The 17,581-nt window shown below is 41.6% G+C and overlaps 2 protein-coding genes across 11 annotated transcripts in view; one reads left to right on the top strand and one right to left on the bottom strand.

Annotated features, from left to right (window-relative positions):
• The window catches only part of LOC101932396 (mediator of RNA polymerase II transcription subunit 1-like), a 45,248-nt gene extending 44,152 nt beyond the window's left edge, over positions 1 to 1,096 (top strand). For all 10 annotated transcript variants that reach the window (XM_042844787.2, XM_065583823.1, XM_065583819.1 and 7 more), the window contains one exon: positions 164 to 1,096. In XM_042844787.2, coding sequence (XP_042700721.2) covers positions 164 to 413 — 250 coding nt within the window. In that variant the 3' untranslated portion in view covers positions 414 to 1,096. The remainder of the gene's footprint in view (positions 1 to 163) is intronic.
• On the bottom strand, positions 783 to 9,546 carry YAE1 (YAE1 maturation factor of ABCE1). Its single transcript, XM_042844791.2, has 4 exons — positions 9,342 to 9,546; positions 7,664 to 8,044; positions 5,127 to 5,248; positions 783 to 4,243 (listed from the first exon to the last, which is right to left on the bottom strand). Exons 2-4 carry the CDS (start codon positions 7,937 to 7,939, stop codon positions 3,805 to 3,807), a joined length of 837 nt encoding a protein of 278 aa, XP_042700725.1. The 5' UTR covers positions 7,940 to 8,044; positions 9,342 to 9,546; the 3' UTR covers positions 783 to 3,804.
• Positions 9,547 to 17,581: the final 8,035 nt, after the last annotated feature.

Here is a 17,581-nt window from a genome sequence, read left to right as displayed (position 1 = left end):
CTGAAGAGTTACACACACTAAGAACTTCTGATTCAATAATCCATATTTTCCCACAGAAAAAAATGGATCACTTCAGCAAGCTAGTCTGCTTTTTTTACAGTGGCTGAGACTGAGTGGTTAACATTGTAGTGAATAATGTTCTCAACTCCTTTTTCCCCCTCAGTTGTATGTCTGTCCCTCTCGTCATGAGAGCTATTTTCAAGAATGCTGTCACTATGAAAGTTGATGGTGAAATACAAAATATGGAAGTTATCTCTGAGCAAAATCCTGAAGTGACCTGCAAGCAAACTACGTCTTCTAACAGTACAGGAGCAAATATTTCTGGAGCCAGCATGCAAAATTCATGTGATGGAATGGAGGCAAGCAGCTCCACGGCCAGTATTGAGTGTGCGATTTGTGATATATCAGTATAACTAAAGCAAATACTCATCTGATGTTTACTGTGGTTCCATGTCACTTTTTTTGTAGTGTGATCAATAGACATTGTCTCAAGAAACAGTAGAGGAGTATTTGGCAAGATCAATACTTCTGTCTAGCAGGATTTCCTCTTAGAATTAAATCTTTTCAACCCTGCATATTGCTAAATAAAAAAAAAATTTTTTTTTGGAGAATATAAACGCAAATTTGAAAAATTATCACTACTGTAGCAACCTTAATTTAACCTATAATGCATATATGGGCATGTAGTTACTTAGGTGGTGGTGGTTTGTTGAATATTTGTAGATGTACATATAATATAACATGCAATGTGGCCAAGTTATATTGCTGTAACCTTAAGATTGTTTTCTTTCTTTGTGCAGTTCCATTTATTAAACCATAATGTTGCATTAACATTTTTTTAACATGTAATCGAAAAATTTGTAAGAAAGGTGGAAGGGGAAAGGAACTATTGTTAAACAGTCTGCTAGTAAGCTATTTTGTGCACAAATGCAATTTGATACAAATGAGTTGACTTGTACCATTCCCCATGGAACTGTGTAGTAAATTAAAAGCTTTCCCCCCTCCTGTATTGGTTTAATATCCTCTTTTTGCAAAAAGTTCTGGATAAGAGGGGGTATGGGTAATACAGGTGTGCAATAAAATAATTTTGCAAACAAATGGCTGTGTAAATTTTTTTTTAGTTAAATTCTGCCCAATGACTTGTATTCATGAAGGATTAGCCTACTATTAGGCTTGAAAACTTAAACTTCAGTTGTTGGAGTACAAAAATGTTACAGCAGAATTACAGGGGTTTTGTGGTTTTTTTTTTTTTGTTTTTAACTACTCTCAAATCCACTCAATGTAGGTGGTAAACAAACCCTCCACATTTGTTTTTGGCCTCTGACTAAACATGCTTTCAACCAGATGAAAACTTATGTAGTGGCAATTTAAAACAGGAATAGATAATGAGAAGTCCTCCTCAGCATTCTTGTCTTGTAGGTGCTAAAATTGATTTATATGGTGAGAAATGTGCATAAGACAGTACTGAACAAATGAATACTGACTTACTAAACAAAACAGACTTCATGCCCAGAAGAATTTGCAGTCAGCTTAAACAAAATCAACAACAGAAAGTGACAAATGCAGCGTGTTAGGATAAATAAGGAGACAGCCATAAGAAATGTGGCCGGTTATGGGAGCAGTGTGTAGAAAATTGTGGCTAATATGCCTGTGGCACAGAGTCACCTGTTCAACTAGTCTCAGACCTGACAAACCCTGTAAGCAGTATATTTGGTGTAGTATTTGTCTATAAAAAGTAAAATGTAAGGTCTCATAAGTTACATGCTTTCAATAATGTTCATAATTACATCATGCTGTGAGTACAGGTACTAGTTAAGCATAACTAACTGGAAACAGCTGAAGGAGCAGGAAAGCATTCTTTGAAGCCTGAAAGTGTGATCCATCATGTCTCAGTAGAAAAGGCAGGGGAAGAAGAACAGATATGGTAACTTTATAAGAGCCATTTTAGTAGAGGGGTAAGGCCAAGTCAGATTTCAGGGAAACTAGTATGCCACGCAGTAGGAACAGAAAGTACCTTTATAAAAGTTTAAAGAGGGAAAAGGGTGGCAATTGCATTTAAAAAAAAAATCTCATGGCACACCATAAGGTTTTCTTAATTGAATTAAATATTAAAATAAGTTAACAAGGCCTACAATGAGGCTAAAATTTCCAGCTACAAGAGACTCTGGTCCTGTGATAACCTTATTACAATACTCTAGCTTCCATTTTGGCTTTCCCCTAAGATGTAGAATATACCAGGTAACAAAAATGAAAAAGGTTTATTTAATGCCTTAAGGATTACCTGTCCATCTAATCCAGTCTCTTGTCTCCCACAGATGGTGATAATGCTGATGTTTCAAAGGAAGATGAGAACTGTAGCTATGGCAAAAAATTTAGTACCCTGCAATACCCAAAATAAGGATATGAGAGAGGGAAAATAATTCTCCTCACCAACACAAGCAAAACCCACTTCACTCATTTGGCATGATGGGTACTATTACCCATATTTTGAATTAGGGGTCAGACACTGCTGTGCATAACCACATCAGAAGGCACAATGAGTCTCCACAGCTTCATCCCCATCACTTCCCAAGCAAGCCACAAAATCCCCCTCCCCCACCCCCCTTTGTCTCTGCAGAGAGCAGCCATAGTACTCTGGCTCTGCACTTCACACAATAGTTGTGCTGCATTTTGAGCACCTTACACCTATAGCGGAACTGGCCTACATCCTCTATTGTATGTAGCCAAATGCACAATGCCATAGGTGGGTGGCAATTTTTTATTTAAACCTTTGACAATCAGATGCATTACCACAAGTGGCAAAAATCATCCAAGATTTTCCTACTATATAATTGATATCCAGTGACCAAAAACTTTTAAAGTGATATTCAAGATGTATGCAGTTTTGCTTAGATCCTCTTGCCTTTGCTAGTTTAAGTAGCTTTCTTGGAAAGTTACACAGAAGGTGGCAGGCACTGCTTTAAGAATATGCTCAAGTACACTACAGTTCTACTTTAAATAGAGAAACTGAAGTTAGCTGCCCAGTCTTAATATTTACAGCTTGGTAAAATACTGGTGAGGGGGAGAGCCTTTTGTGTTTTAACCTCCTGCTTCAGATGAAGTTTTGTCCTGGGTACTGTAACCAGTTTCAGTGAAGTGATGCTCTGAAAACAGAGCTAATTACAGCAGAGATTTGTGATACACAATTTGATGTAATGCAAGTCTTTGTTCTATTTTGAACAAATTAAATTGGCAAAACATCACTCAAATATTTAAACAAAAAGGAACACATGCTGCCTATTTCTGTACATGCAGTTCCCACTTGTTCAAAGGAGTTCTCCACCCAGACTACCTTCTAAACCGAATAGCAATATTTATTTTATTTTTGGTACTCTGGGAGCTACTGGTTTCTACCGTAGGAATAAGACTCAAGAATCATTCAGTTCCTTTTCGGAAAAAATATTAAAAAGGGCAAGTTAAATAAATTAGAGGAAAATGTTAGAGTCCTAGACAATAGCAGACACATAAATGCATAGCTGTCTAATTCTGCAGTGGCACTAGTGTATATGAAGTACTCTCCACCTATTCAAGTGAGGTGTGAAAGCAACTTTTTTTTTGCTGTTCTTGCCAACAACTGAGGTATGACAGAATATGATGAGAGCAAGGGTTGTTTTATTAGATTTTAAAGGGAAACATTAGAATCAGATCACTACATTCCCATGAAATTAAGTGACTAGTATGACAACCAACCTTTGAGCCACACATAAAATACAAGCCTGTCAAGTTTGTTCTTAGAATTGGATTCCATTTGGCACAAGAGAAAAGTTAACTTTCCAGTTGTTGGACATGCTGTAATATGTCCAGTGACAAGCCTAGCTGCTCTCCTAAACAGACGGTCTCTTCTTTAAGCCAAGCAAGGGTTGGCCTTTCAGAATGTGTGTGTTCTTTTGTTCTCCTACAACTGTCAGAATACAAGGAATCAGCCCCACTGTTACTCCTGCAAGAGTTTTCACTCAACTCGGACTCATTTTCACAGTGTCTTCCAGCTTCAGTTTCATCAAATTCATTCTCCACTGGAATTGTATGACTAAGGTCCATGTCCTGAACAGAATCCAGTAATTCTCCAAGGTGGGGCTGTGGACTGATAGAATTCATATACTTAAGCACATATTCTTCATACTTGCCAACTTCAGCCAGGAGGTTACTTATCTTACTCAGCAAAGCAGAAATTTGTCCATTAAGGTGACACCAAGACAAGAGTGCACTGAAGAGAAAAACAAAACAGGTGGAAATAAATGTGATTCTGAACACCTACAGTGAGTTGCATGTTTGCTTGAGATTGGGTGAAAAGCTGACTAAAGTTAAAAAGTCGTTCCATTTTTGTGTGTACATTTCATGCATACGTGTTTCAGGGAAGTTCAACAGGAAGAGCTGAATGTTCAGCCAAAAGTGTAGATTCAGATAACTCACTGAACCACTAATCTCCTGTTAATTTTAAGTGAGGAATGGGAGGTGGGCTAAGAATTACCACACTACATTTTTTTTGTTCTGAAGAATAATTGTAATAGCCAGTATCACATAGTAGTGTCTGTTGCACTGGTGGTAGTTCCAACACAGAGTGTGATGGTTGCATTGGGTTACATACTCTTGCATCCAACAAGGGCAGAACGGTGCTCCATAAGGATGTCTCAGCTAACAGAGCCAACAGTAAGACAAATGCTGAGGCAGGGTTCTCAGTGACAGGACCACGGCCCTTACCAGAGAAAAATCAGACTGACCTCTAGGATGACTTTTCTGATTAAAACGCAAGACCACCTTTTTGCTAAAGCCTTCCCAGGTAACACCATCTTTTTCATGGCCAATTTAATGCTACCTAAAAAATTATGCCTGATACTCATAGCATAGCTACAGGCATTTTAGGAATATTTTACATAATATAATCTGAAGTATGAGGTGACTAAGTAAAATTTTCCAAAGCACCTAGATGACTTGGGAGTCTAAATTCAACTTAGTCAGTTTTTAAAATGGCATTTCAGCTCCAAAGTCACTTTTGAAAGTGTTACCCTGAGTCTTCTCAGCATTTGACAAACAGTAGATCCAGATTTCCATATAAACATACCAAACAATCTCAAAGCTTCAACATTTACCTAAGGGTCCCTCTGAGTTGGCCACAGGTCATCATCATCTCAGCACCCTGTTTGTAACCCCGATTGAAACCCTGCTGAAGTGAAAGCTCTTTCCCAGCCTCAACACCATCTCTATAGCCTTCCTGTAAGCAAGATGAAAGGTCACTGATGTCAGTAATCCAGCTACAAGCAGAGATTATTTTACAAGAAATAATACAAGAGTTCAAGTCTATATAAACATTCAGTTTTTTTGGAATGTGTCTTTCTAATTTGGCTAGATGCATGCAAAACTTGTATACTGTACTGTCCAGCAGAAATGAGAGATTCGCAAAACTAAAAGAAGAAAACAAAAACTTTTCTTGATGTTTTATAAACATGGTCATTTTGACTTCCTTTTTCAGAACTATATACAGTGAGGTCAAAATAACTGACTGTACTATAAATATGTTTCTTTATTCTACACACATAGTAACATGTATTAGAACAGCAATTCTTGTCTTCTTCCATACTGCAACCTCAAATTTCAACAACAAAAAAGTTTCAGGACCCCTTTTACCATCTAACCACAAAAAAGGGATGGTAGTCACCACCCTCAGGCTGAGAAGCTATGAATGAAAACAGTACATCTCAGAGAGCAAGTTCTATTTTCTGTTCAAGGAAATTGGAGATGGTGGAATTTCAACTATGAAAAGATCACAAAAGATGTGGTTAAACAAGGAGCTAGCCTCAGGAGTATCTTGAAACAGCAGAATAAAGTTTCCTTGAAGAAGCCAAAATCCAGATGCCTTTTTCAAAGAACAATGCTCTGTCTAGTCCAGTGGTTTTCAACCTTTTTTCATTTGCAGATCCCTAAACAATTTCAAATGGAGGTGCAGAACCCTTTGGAAATCTTAGACACAGTCTACAGACCCCCATGGGTCTGCGGACCACAGGTTTAAAACCATTGCTCTAGTCCCACAGCAGTACCCTCCCTAATCTATGGCCCAGACCATAGCTTCTCCCCCCGCCCCCTCCGTTATTTTGATCAGATGTTGATCACCCAAGAGTGGAAGTTTAATGTTCCCGGCACCATGACTCATAGTGATGCTACATTATTAAAAGCTTATCCTTTGCCCATTAAAGTAAATGGCATGAGATCAAATCCTAAGAGTCTAATACAATACCAGTTTAAGTTGGAGTTTTGCCCTTCATCTCGACCCTGCAGGATTTTAGGATTTCTTTGTTAACATGAGCCTTCATAAAAATTTATTTTTTCACTGTTATTTTCACTTCTATAGGAAGGCAAACTAGAGGAATTACTATATATTGGTTACTATAGGGCTACAATGAACTACTGATTTTTAATCTGGACCTGCAATTGATTTAAGTGGTGATTTCCACTATTTTAAAAAATGCTAAAATATGGCTCATACATCTTCATTTGCCTTGTTTAATTATATCATTCAAAATTTACAAACATGATCTCCTATCATGATAAAACTGGCCTGAGTCTGGATTTTGTTTTGATTAAATTCCATATCTTTCTCTCCAGCCAGATGAACCAGATACCTGATAACATATGGCATTTATAGAATCATAGAACTGGAAGGGACCTTGAGAGGTCATCTAGTCCAGTCCCCTGCACTCGTGGCAGGACTAATTATCTAGAACATTCCTGACAGGTGTTTGTCTAACCTGCTCTTAAAAACTTCCAATGATGGAGATTCCATAACCACCTTAGACAATTTAGTCCAGTTCTTAACCACCCTGACAGTTAGGAAGTTTTTCTTAATGTCCAACCTAAATCTCCCTTGCTGCAATTTAAGCCCATTGCTTCTTATCCTCTCCTCAGAGGTTATGAAAAACAATTTTTCTTCCTCCTCCTCGTAACAACCTTTTACATACTTGAATATATATGGGCACTTTACATGTTCAACGTACTATGCAAACTCATTAATACTCATAACACACTAGGGGGATAGAAAGATATTATTGCCTCATTTTATAGCTGGAGCAAATGTACTCAAAGCCAAAGAGCAGGCCAGTGAGTGGCAGAACTGATATTAGAATTCAGAAGATTCTTCCTGCCAACCTGACCTCCCACTTCTGTCTTTTTAAAGGGAAACTGTGGCAGGCACCCAGGGACCGTTTTGCTATTGCTGTGATCTCCATCAATAAAGTGAACAGTCGCATGACTAAATTTGTATATTTTTGCCTCTGATGATCTAACCTCCTATTGAGGTTCAGGAATTTATACAAAGAACACCCATGAGTAGTTGGGGGAGTAACAAACATAAATACATTATGCACCAAGAGCAGATTAGATATGCAGAATTTTGACTACAATTTCTCAATTTGCAGGCACTCTCCCCCTAGAAGAATCTCAAGTGTGTTCTGGTTGGTCACATTTCCTTAATAACTTGCTCAATTTTTAGTTTATACAGAACAAATTGATCTACAATAACTTTTAAACAGCCATCCTCCATTTTCTCTTAAAACACTCATGCAGGTATCAATTTATGTGTTAAAGAAAATGGCCAAAAGGCTACTAAAAATAAAGTAATGGTTATAAAAATTACTTTGACTCTTTTCTCCATGGTGCTCTTCCATTCTTTCTGCACTACATGCAGTTCATCAGAATCTTCATCAAACACATCCTCACTGGGCCGGCTGACTGCAGTTTGCACCCACGACATTGTAGTAGTAACAACCAGGATTCCAGTACATGTGGTAAAAGTGTGAGAATCTGAGCAGTTCTTCCTCCTGGGAATCAAGTTAAAACCACAGGCAGCGTGTACAAGAACCAGAGATCCTAGATGGATGCACTTTACTGTCACAGTATCAGAGACTTGCATCTGAAGAAGTGAGGTTCTTACCCACGAAAGCTTATGCTCCCAGTACTTCTGTTAGTCTCAAAGGTGCCACAGGACCCTCTGTTGCTTTTTACTGTCACAGTACACCTGTAGAGATAAAAAAGTCAGACTATCAAAGAAAAGCCATCTTGCCAGGTCATAATTTCAGCCATCTCTTAATTTCTTTGTTTCCAATAACATTAACACACATACAGAGAACAAACATACCATCCCTATTTAGGATATTTTATGCCTCAAATAGAAAGATTTCTTTATCTTTTGAGTAAAAGGATTAGCTGTTTCCAGCTGACGCTTATTAAAGATTAAAAGACTAATTGGGTTGTTTTAACTTTTGTATTGAATAAAGCATAGAGAGGCTAAAATCTTTGCTTTATTGACTTGGTTGGATTTGTGCAATCCCAAAAATTCAGCCACTCGAAAATGGCTGAAGAGAATTACAGCAAAATCTGTTTTATAGACTCCACTTCCAATATGCAGTCTTCATCGTAAGCAACAACTTCCAAAGTTTTTAGTATTATTTTGTTCAATCTTTAGGGACGGGAGATGCTCTAGTAGTTAAAAGACAAGACTGGGGATCCAAGAATCCTGGCTCCCGTTCAAAGTCACATACATCACCAAACTGAGTCACTTAATTTATTTATGCCTCAGTTTCCCCATCTGGAAAACATGGATAATACACATATTGTCACCTTACAGAATTGTTATCAGGCTTAAGGTATTCATGTTTGTAAAGCGCTTTGAGATCACAGAATGGAATAAGTACCAAATATTATAGTTTAATTAAACCACCACCACTAAATGACCTATTTTTATTGGTCCCTTGAGTAGTTTCACAGCAGTCCCCAAAATGGGAAAAGCTAATAAAAAAGGTGCAGGGGCAGAAGGAAAGAAAGAGCGTGTGAACAGGAAGAAAAGAGGTCCAATAGATCAGAGATCAATTGTCTTGAACTGAAAAGAAAGTCAGAGGATCGATCACTGGCTGAAATTTAGAAGACTGCTCCATAGACTGGCCCCCCTGGATAATGGGACAACATAAGGAAAACCTGAGGACAGAAATAGTAATTGCACTCCAATGCCCTATCTATTATGCCACCCTGCTTCTTCTGGGAGAAAGCAATAAGGCAGACTGGAAGGATTGATGAGAGATGTATACAATACAGATGTGTCTGTCCACCTCCATTTCTCTGTTACTGATAAGAGAGTGGAAGGCTTCCCCCCCACCCAGTTTGTGCCTGATCATTTAGAGACAAATTCAACCTCAGTCACACACAAAGGGACTAGCAGAGCCTCCTCTTTCAGGCACTAGCAGGCGGGGGAAGTGAGATTTCTCTCCCTCCAGCCCCTACTCGCTCAATTTGCTGCCCCCCGCACAATCATCCCTTACCAGGAGGACGGACTCTTCTGCCAGGGTTAGCAGCCCGCCTTGCTCGCAGCCCCTGGTGAAGAACAGAGCGCGGCCATTTTGTCTAAGGGCACACTACCGTCACACCGATTGGAAGCAACGTGGGAACAGCAGCCATCTTTGCTAAGGGCGGCCTCACTTCCAACCCCGCGGCAGAGAATGCAGGGAAACGGCGGCCATCTTAACAGACGCCGCTTGGCTTCACGCCCACTTGAGGCAATGGGGGAGAGGGGTTGGCAGCCATCTTTAGTAAGGGCAAAAGTCGTTTCTCAGCACCCACAGCTTAAAAACCGCGGCCATGGCATCGCCTTCTCGTCAGGAGGCGGGGCTGGGTCTGCGACGGGCCAAGGGGCAGCCCCCGGGTTCCTGCGGCCAGCTTGACATGCTCGTCTTCGGTGGCCGGGCTGGGAGCGTCTCAGACCCCTGCGGGGGGGGGGAGGCGGTAACTATGGCAACAGGGGTTAAACCCGGCCAGAGAGGACGCGCCCCGGGGAGCGGGGCTGGGGCAGCAGCTCCCCTCCCGGCTGTGCGTGCACGGCGCTGGCCCTCCGCTTGTCATCCACCGGCCCGGCTCACCAAAGGTTGTGCCTGTGCCCAGGTGGCGTTGCACGGAGCTCCCGGGGGGGGTCTGCTCCCGCATCCGCCCTGGCCGGGCCTCAACGAGGGTGCATTCATAGCCGTGTTGTTGTCATCCCCAAATCTTCAAAAAGTATGTCGGCATCCCCAGCCCCTGCCAGTCATGAGACAGACTTAAAAATAATAAGATTTAAAGATAAATCAAGGAGTGACTAAAACATGAGTTCTTTTGCTTTGTCTTTTGAGCCTTAAGGGTGCACGTGGATCACGCTTTCAAATTTTATCCATAACCATGAGGGCTAGAAATACAGAGTGCAAAAAACAAAACCAAACCAAACAAAAAAACCCCGTGAGATTCTCATCTAATCACTTGGCTCCAGGAGCTGGAGCTCTAAGAAACACCAAATATTGTGTTAGGATTGCCAGTGGCCTGGGTTTTACCCGCACAGTCCAGTTTTTGGCTTCTGTGTCCGGGTGCCAGGTGCCTAGTTTTCGGCAGGACACCGAAAGCCTGGTTACTGTGTGTGGGGGGAGGTGCCCAGTCATTAACCTTTGCCAGCTCCTGCTTAGCAGGAGCTACTTCCTACCTTGAGGGGAAAAGGGGGCAGGGGTGGGGCCTCAGGAGTCTGGTTACCAGAATTAGAAAGGTGGCAATCCTACCTGAGACCCATGCTAAAATTCTCAAGAGTTGGCAACACTGCGTGTGTCCTGTCTCTGGAAACCAACCTCATGGGTTTTTTTTTTTTTTTTTTTTGCCACTGCCTACCTGGTGCCACAAGCTGATCGTGGAGCCCACAGCTTGGCTCACAGGGACTGTGTGATGATTCATGATGCCCTTGAGCTATCCATATGGATTGTGTAGTGCCTAGAACCACTTTGGAGACAATACTAATGTGTCTGATGCTCCGATGTGAACATCATAGGGAGAACTGGGGATAGAACAGAGTCACTTTATACCCTGAGCTGTGTCTGTGAAATGCATGTTGCCACAAAACTATCTAGGAAAATTAACTCTCCAGATCTGCAAAAACAAGACCTCAATATCCCCAAACCAAAAACCAACTAACTCCCCAAACTCCTATGATCATACTGTGAAAATGAGGATCCAAACACCCCAAGGGGAGAACAGGGAATTTGAACGCTAAAGAATAAGCAGTTGAATTAACTGAGTATATAAAATGTTAGTGTACTATAAAAGTATATTGAGTCAGGTCTTTTATGAAAGCTTGTAATGTTCTGAACTTGATGGTCATTATGAGATGTCTACAGACTGTGGTTATGTATTTATGTAGATATAAAACTCTGCTCATAACTTGTTCTGCAACGTTCAGCTCCACGTCACAGCACGGCCCCAAGCACCTAGTATTGTACAACCCAAATGAGTGGATGTGGGTGTGAGAGATGGGTAAATATTTCAGGTTTTCAAGAAACCATAAATTATACTGTATCACTACCTTAATATATTCTGAGAATTTTCTTTTGACAGCATTCCATGAGGCTAAAATGTAGCCCTCAGCACATCAGTAAAGTATTTATAAACTGCTTGCTCTCATGCCATTAGAAAAAACAATGGTAGCAATTTCACATGTGCTAAACAAGTTTTCTGAGAAGCTGCAGATTTTGCTTAGCTAAATTATTAAATCAGTCACTACTGGGTATCTTCCATCGTCCCTGATTGGGCTGGAGGGAAAGGATCTAGGCAGCGGAGGTCACTGAATTACCTAGCTCAACATCAAGCTAGTAGAACGCTCCATAATCACCAGTGTACAAGAAAAATAAATAAAAGGTCAGAGAGGGACCAGGCTCAGGAGGGAACCACAGGCCTGGTCTCTACACCTAAAACTTAGATCTACCTAGCTACATTGCGCAGGGACATAGTTAAGGCAACCTAAGCCCCCTATAGACACCGCTAGATCAGTGGAAGAATTGTTCCTAGGGTGACCAGATATAAGACAAAGCCCTGAATATCGGGATTGTCTCTATAAAATAAGGACATCTGGTCACCCTAATTCTTCCATCAGCCTAGTTACCACCTCTTGAGGGGGTGGATTAACTACACCAATAGAAAAAAAAACTTTTTGTCACTAGCACATGTCTACACTATGGTGCTACTGCAGCACTGTAACTGTGCAGCCATAGCATCTGTAGTGTACCCGTAGGCTGCATGTGAGCAGGAGTAGCAGGCTGGAGGCAGCAGCCTGTGGAGGGAAGGCTGGGCAGCAGGCAACGTGAGAGCTGGGCACCAACATCTTGTTATTGGCAGGAGGATACAGGGCAGTGGCCTGCAGATAGAAGGATGTATTTATAACCCTTCTGCCCATCAGAGTTAGCAGCAAGGGCCGGGTTCAGTATCTAGGGGTTCCTTTTCAATAACACAAGGCAAAACCGGCTCAAGCCCCCACCCAGTGACCTGGGACAATTACATACCACCGCCCTGGGTGCCTCTAGAAGGCAATACTTCCCCTCTCGCAAGCAGAGTCTAAGTGTAGCAAAAGCCTTTTAATAAAGGAGGGAAACAATGTGGCATGATGTTGGGGAAACACCACAAACAGGATTCATAACACAAACCATGAGCAAAAGACCCACCCTCAAGTAAGTTTGGCAGTGTCCTTTTCCCCTCAGGGTCTTAAGTCCAGCAACCTACAGTGTCTGTCTTTGGTCAATGCAGCCCCAGAGTGGTTCTTGAGTCCAGCAACCCAAAAGTCACCCCTCCCACAGTTTCTGTCCTTGGTCAGAAGCCCCGGAGTTCAGAAGTTCATCTGCAGAGTTTACCTCCCAGCCTGGGCGGGGGGAGGTATGGGGGCACTTTACATGCTCCGCTGCTCGGGTCGACGTCCGATTGCCAAGTCTCTCCGTGGGGTTCTGCTGCAGTCTTCACCGCCAGCTGCGCCTCTCCGCCAGCTGTCCTGCTAACCGTTCCTCTCCGCTAGCCACCTTGATAGCTGCACCTCTCCGCTAGCTATCAGAATGTCACGTGCCTGTGAATTAGTGTCCATGTTTATATGTATTATTTATAGATGAACTATCAGGTAAGATTGACATTCAGTTCCGACTAGGAACTTTAGCAAAAATGCATAAGTGAAATTTCCTAGAGATGGTTTAGGGTGTTCTAAATAGCCTAACTAACTTAATTCTCTCTGTTTAAGAGCTGTCATATTCTACTCAGGAGCATCTTTTTTTTAGGATTTTTAGTAGAAACATTTCCATTTTAATAAAAAGACTGATTTAATAATTTAGCTAAGCAAAATCTGCAGCTTCTCAGAAAACCTGTTTAGCACATGTGAAATTGCTAGCATCATTTTTTCTAATGGCATGAGAGCAAGCAGTTTATAAACACTGATGTGCTGAGGGCTACATTTTATCCTCATGGAATGCTATGTCAAAAGAAAATTCTCAGAATATATTAAGGTAGTGATACAGTATAATTTATGGTTTCTTGAAAACCTGAAATATTTACCCATCTCTCACACCCACATCCACTCATTTGACAATGTCGGCTTTCCTGAATTACCCACTCTAAACATCACCGATTTTCAATTCTCAAAGGATGACACCTAAAGTTTGTATGTCAACCAATAAGTATATGCCTGTGTGTTTGTGTTTTATAGGTAAGTATTTTTACTCTGTTATCTTTGTGCTTTTTATAGAGACTCCAGAAAGATCAGGGGCATATTTCAAATTCACATCAATAAGGACTCCACGCTCTGTTATAAGGTTTTCATTCAACTCCATCCCTTAGAATCTTGTAAGTAATCTCTTGGATATCCTACAGGCTCTCTTTCATAAAGCTTTCAACACAGAGTTGAGCAGGCTGCGTGTCTATGAAGTTGCCTGATTGAAATGCCAATATTCTACTCTCTGTGCTCTGAAATTTACTATCACAATAAAACAGACACCTTCCCCTGCATACCAAACTGAGCTGGCTATGAAGAACAACCACTGAAACCCCTCATTGATTTCATGGATCTGGTTTAATTGACATCAGCATTCAATCCTTTCTACTGTCTTATTCCATTCATTGTCTCCCTCTCCTGGCAGTTCAGACTGGATTCACTATACAGCAAATCTGATACCGAATTGCTGCAATTCTCCACCCTGCAAAGAAAGGAATCAAATTATTGTTGGATGATAAATAACTAATCTCTTTGTTTTTCCCTCCAATTCTTTGTTGGTATTATTTACATCCCTCACAACTGTCTCTAATGAGGGAGAGTATGATGCATTGCTTGTGACAGCAGGGGCTAAATACGGTGACCCAAGAGGTCCCTGGCAGTCCTATGTTCCTGTGATAGTGTGGATTTATGGCATGCATTTCCCTTCCTGAACCCCAAATTATTGGGGCTAGAACTGGTAGAATACTGTAAAAATATTTTTTAATAATTTATTAAATGATTGATGGGGGAGGGAAATCACAATTTATTTGAATATTATTCAACCACCTACAACGCTGGTCAAGTAATTTTAAAAAGCGTGTGACTAATTTTTTCAGTTACAGAAGGCACAAAAAATTGTTGAACATATTATTTGTAAATACTATCCAACCAGCTCTAATCAGGAACTTGACGGGGATGCCAGAGGAGATGTGGACCTGCTGTTTTGAGCACAGGTGCTGAGGCAGCAACTACAGGGGAGAGAAATGTATACCATGCTCCGTATGATGAACTGGCATCTGTGTCCATAAACCCCTCTGCACACATCTGCAGGCCAAAAGGGGGTGTACTGTGTGTGTGTGTGTGGCAGAGGTGAGGAGCAGCACAGGAGATTGAGAAAGGTTGGGGCAGTAGTGCTGCTGAACCTTCATCCCACTGTAGAAATTAGGAGTACAGAAGCAATTGGCTTGAAAAGAAATGGTACTTGTGAGAGGGGCAATAATAGAGCTTTGCTACTGTTGTACACATAAGATGGTGACTTCAGGGGGGGAGGGGAAAGTAGGATACATACTCACAGGGGGCAAAATTAACATTTCCTAAGTTTTAAGCACTTTTTTGCAGCCCTAATGTTCTTGTAACGTGGTATAGAAGAACGTTACTTCATTGTAATTCTACTGTATTCATGGCACAAATCCAGTTTGAATCATGTCTTTGACCCTTATTATAGTAGTGTGTACAGGGCCCCAACTGAGCTCAGAGCCCCGCGTTGGGAGACATCGTGGGATGAGGAAGGGAATGCCTTTTTCCTGTGTTTGTTGTGCTAGGTGCTGTTCAAGTCCTGGTCCATACCCGGCACCCTTAGTCACTACAGTAACACAAAGAAACAAAAACATTATTACTAATAAACTCTTTGATCATCATCTAAAATTGTTACTTTGTTCAGAGCTAAAAATAGTTCTTAATCTTACTTGTTAATAAAACAATGAAAGCTAGATCCCTCCTCCAGTGGGGTTCCAGGGAAGGGGTCATACCACCAGTATAGAGCATACCAGCATACAGGCATCACTTGGGTTGGGAGCCAGCAAGGGTATATATCAGGAACCGCCAGACAAACAAAAAACGTCTATTAGTTATGTGCTGGATGCCACTTTTTCCCTCTGTCAGCATTCAAACCCATAACTCTGAAGTTGCTAGATCTTTTTCTATTTGCAGGAACCCCTGTTAAGAAGAGTACAGATCATGAGTAAGACTATCTACAAGTTATAAAGCCCTTGAATGCCATATTACCAAATTCTTATCACTAGCATGCTTTACATTAAGTTACTAAATAATATAGCAGCATATGTTACTCATTCATTAAATATAAATAATTTAAAAATGATCCTTAATTTATGGTGCTACTGAAATTACATCCCCTCCCTCTGAATACACCATGGGGAGCTTTTTGTTTAATTTCTTCATTCTAAATTCCTCATTACAGTCAGTAGTATTAAAAGAAAATTGAAGAATAGTGGATAAGTCATTATGTATTTAAGCTTATTTTATCAGGAAAAAAGAGACTCTGTCATGAGAATGAAACAATTCTAGGTAGACTGTACTTTGTCTCTTGGATCTTCCTGGTCTGCCATTTGTAAGAAGGGGCAACGTTTACTCCCCTCTGCAGCCTGCTAGCAAGTTTGTGAGGAATCAGGGACATGGCTTTGCCTCTTGCCCATCCCCCTTGCAGTGCTAGCCAGGTGCAGTCCTTGGATGAAGTCCAGACTGCATTGAAGTCAATGGCAAAATGTCTGCTGACATCAATAGGGCAGATTTTCAACCTTTGTGCTCAAGTGCAAGGCACAATCTAGTCATTAGTATTTAACTGCAAGGCATTATTTGTGTAGGAATGGTTTTTAAAATGTTCAAAAAATTATTATGCATGTCTGGTGGTTCATGTCAAATAGACCTGGGGAGGAGGGAATCGCTCAGTAGTTTGAGCATTGGCCTGCTAAACCCAGGGTTGTGAGCTCAATCCTTGAGGGGGCCACTTAGGGATCTAGGGCAAAATCAGTACTTGGTACTGCTAGTGAAGGCAGGGGGCTGGACTCAATGAGCTTTCAGGGTCCCTTCCAGTTCTAGGAGATAGGATATCTCCATATATTATTATAGATGACAATAGATTTTAGATTATTCATGAAGAAAAGTGAACTTCCTTGGTGTCACAGGGGCCCAGTGGGGGTTGCCCCCATTTGCCCAGTGGGGGGTTGATAGCAGGGAATCTTGACAACAGGCTGTAAGTCAAGTGATCACAATCACCAACTCCAGATCCGTGGGTAGGGCAGAGCACACTGTCAGTCTATAGCCCCTGAGCCTCCTGGCTGGGGCAATCAATAGCAGTTTGGGGGCTCTGACCCCCTGGCTGGAGCAGAGCAAACAATCAGTCTATATCAAGAGTCCCCAGCAGCCATGCCTAGTAGCAAGTGTGGGGGGTTGGAGTTGGGGAAGCTGGGCCCACCCTACTACACCAGGTTCTGACGCAGGGCCTTATGAAGCTGGTACACTCCCTATGAAGGGTTCAAGCCTTGGCTCCTAAACATGTTCCCTGGGTCAATTCCTACCATAAAACCCACGTCGGGCATCTCCTCAGCTGGCAGCAGCTCAGCATTCCCATCAGTCTCGGTGGTTGCCTGTCCCTGTATAGCACAGCCTCAGCAATCTGGAGAGTCGATGGTTCCTCTGCAGGAGCCCGCAGCACACATCATTCCTCCTCCTCAGCCAACCCCAACTAGGCTGCGCTGCAGGGGTGCTGGAACAAATTTTATAGTGGGGGTGCAGAGAGCCATTGAACCAAACCCTGTATATAATGGAAACTGCTTCAAGTCAGGGGGTTCTCCAGCACCTATGCTGGGCTGTCTCCTTTTATCTCTCCCCACTACTTGGAGCATGCACAGCAGGGGTGAGGAGGGGGCTTGGTCTTTTGGGCCTGCAGTGATTGGTCAGCTTCCGGTTGGCCCAGTGGAGGGTTGATACACCCCATGGCATGTATAATAATTTCACATCAGCCTAATTAATTTATATCAGACATTTGCTTTGGGTCTGGTAACGTGGCTTGATTCTTCCTCTTCAGGATACAAGTTATTTATATTCTGTAGGGAGAAAAAAGTGCACCTAAATAAGAGTTAGGTATTATTTATTAATTAATTAGTATTATTAATTATAAAGTTTATGGTAGAGTTCAACCTACAGAATATATGGTAGAATTCACCCTGAACTGAATCTTTATGGCTGAATGTCATA

The sequence above is a fragment of the Chrysemys picta genome, chromosome 2 (genome assembly GCF_011386835.1).
Source record: "Chrysemys picta bellii isolate R12L10 chromosome 2, ASM1138683v2, whole genome shotgun sequence".
In the NCBI taxonomy this organism is placed as follows: domain Eukaryota; kingdom Metazoa; phylum Chordata; order Testudines; family Emydidae; genus Chrysemys; species Chrysemys picta.
The sequence above is the reverse complement of the archived record's forward strand: the minus strand, read 5'-3'. Positions and strand labels throughout refer to the sequence as shown.

What these genes read in the sequence shown, in the direction of transcription:
- YAE1 (XM_042844791.2), bottom strand. Translation starts at nt 7,939, where the DNA reads ATGCAAGTCTCTGATACTGTGACAGTAAAGTGCATCCATCTAGGATCT. An exon ending in CCATGGAGAAAAGAGTCAAA is followed by an intron (nt 5,249 to 7,663) that starts GTAATTTTTATA and finishes TCTTGCTTACAG; the next exon opens with GAAGGCTATAGAGATGGTGT. An exon ending in CAACTCAGAGGGACCCTTAG is followed by an intron (nt 4,244 to 5,126) that starts GTAAATGTTGAA and finishes TTTTCTCTTCAG; the next exon opens with TGCACTCTTGTCTTGGTGTC.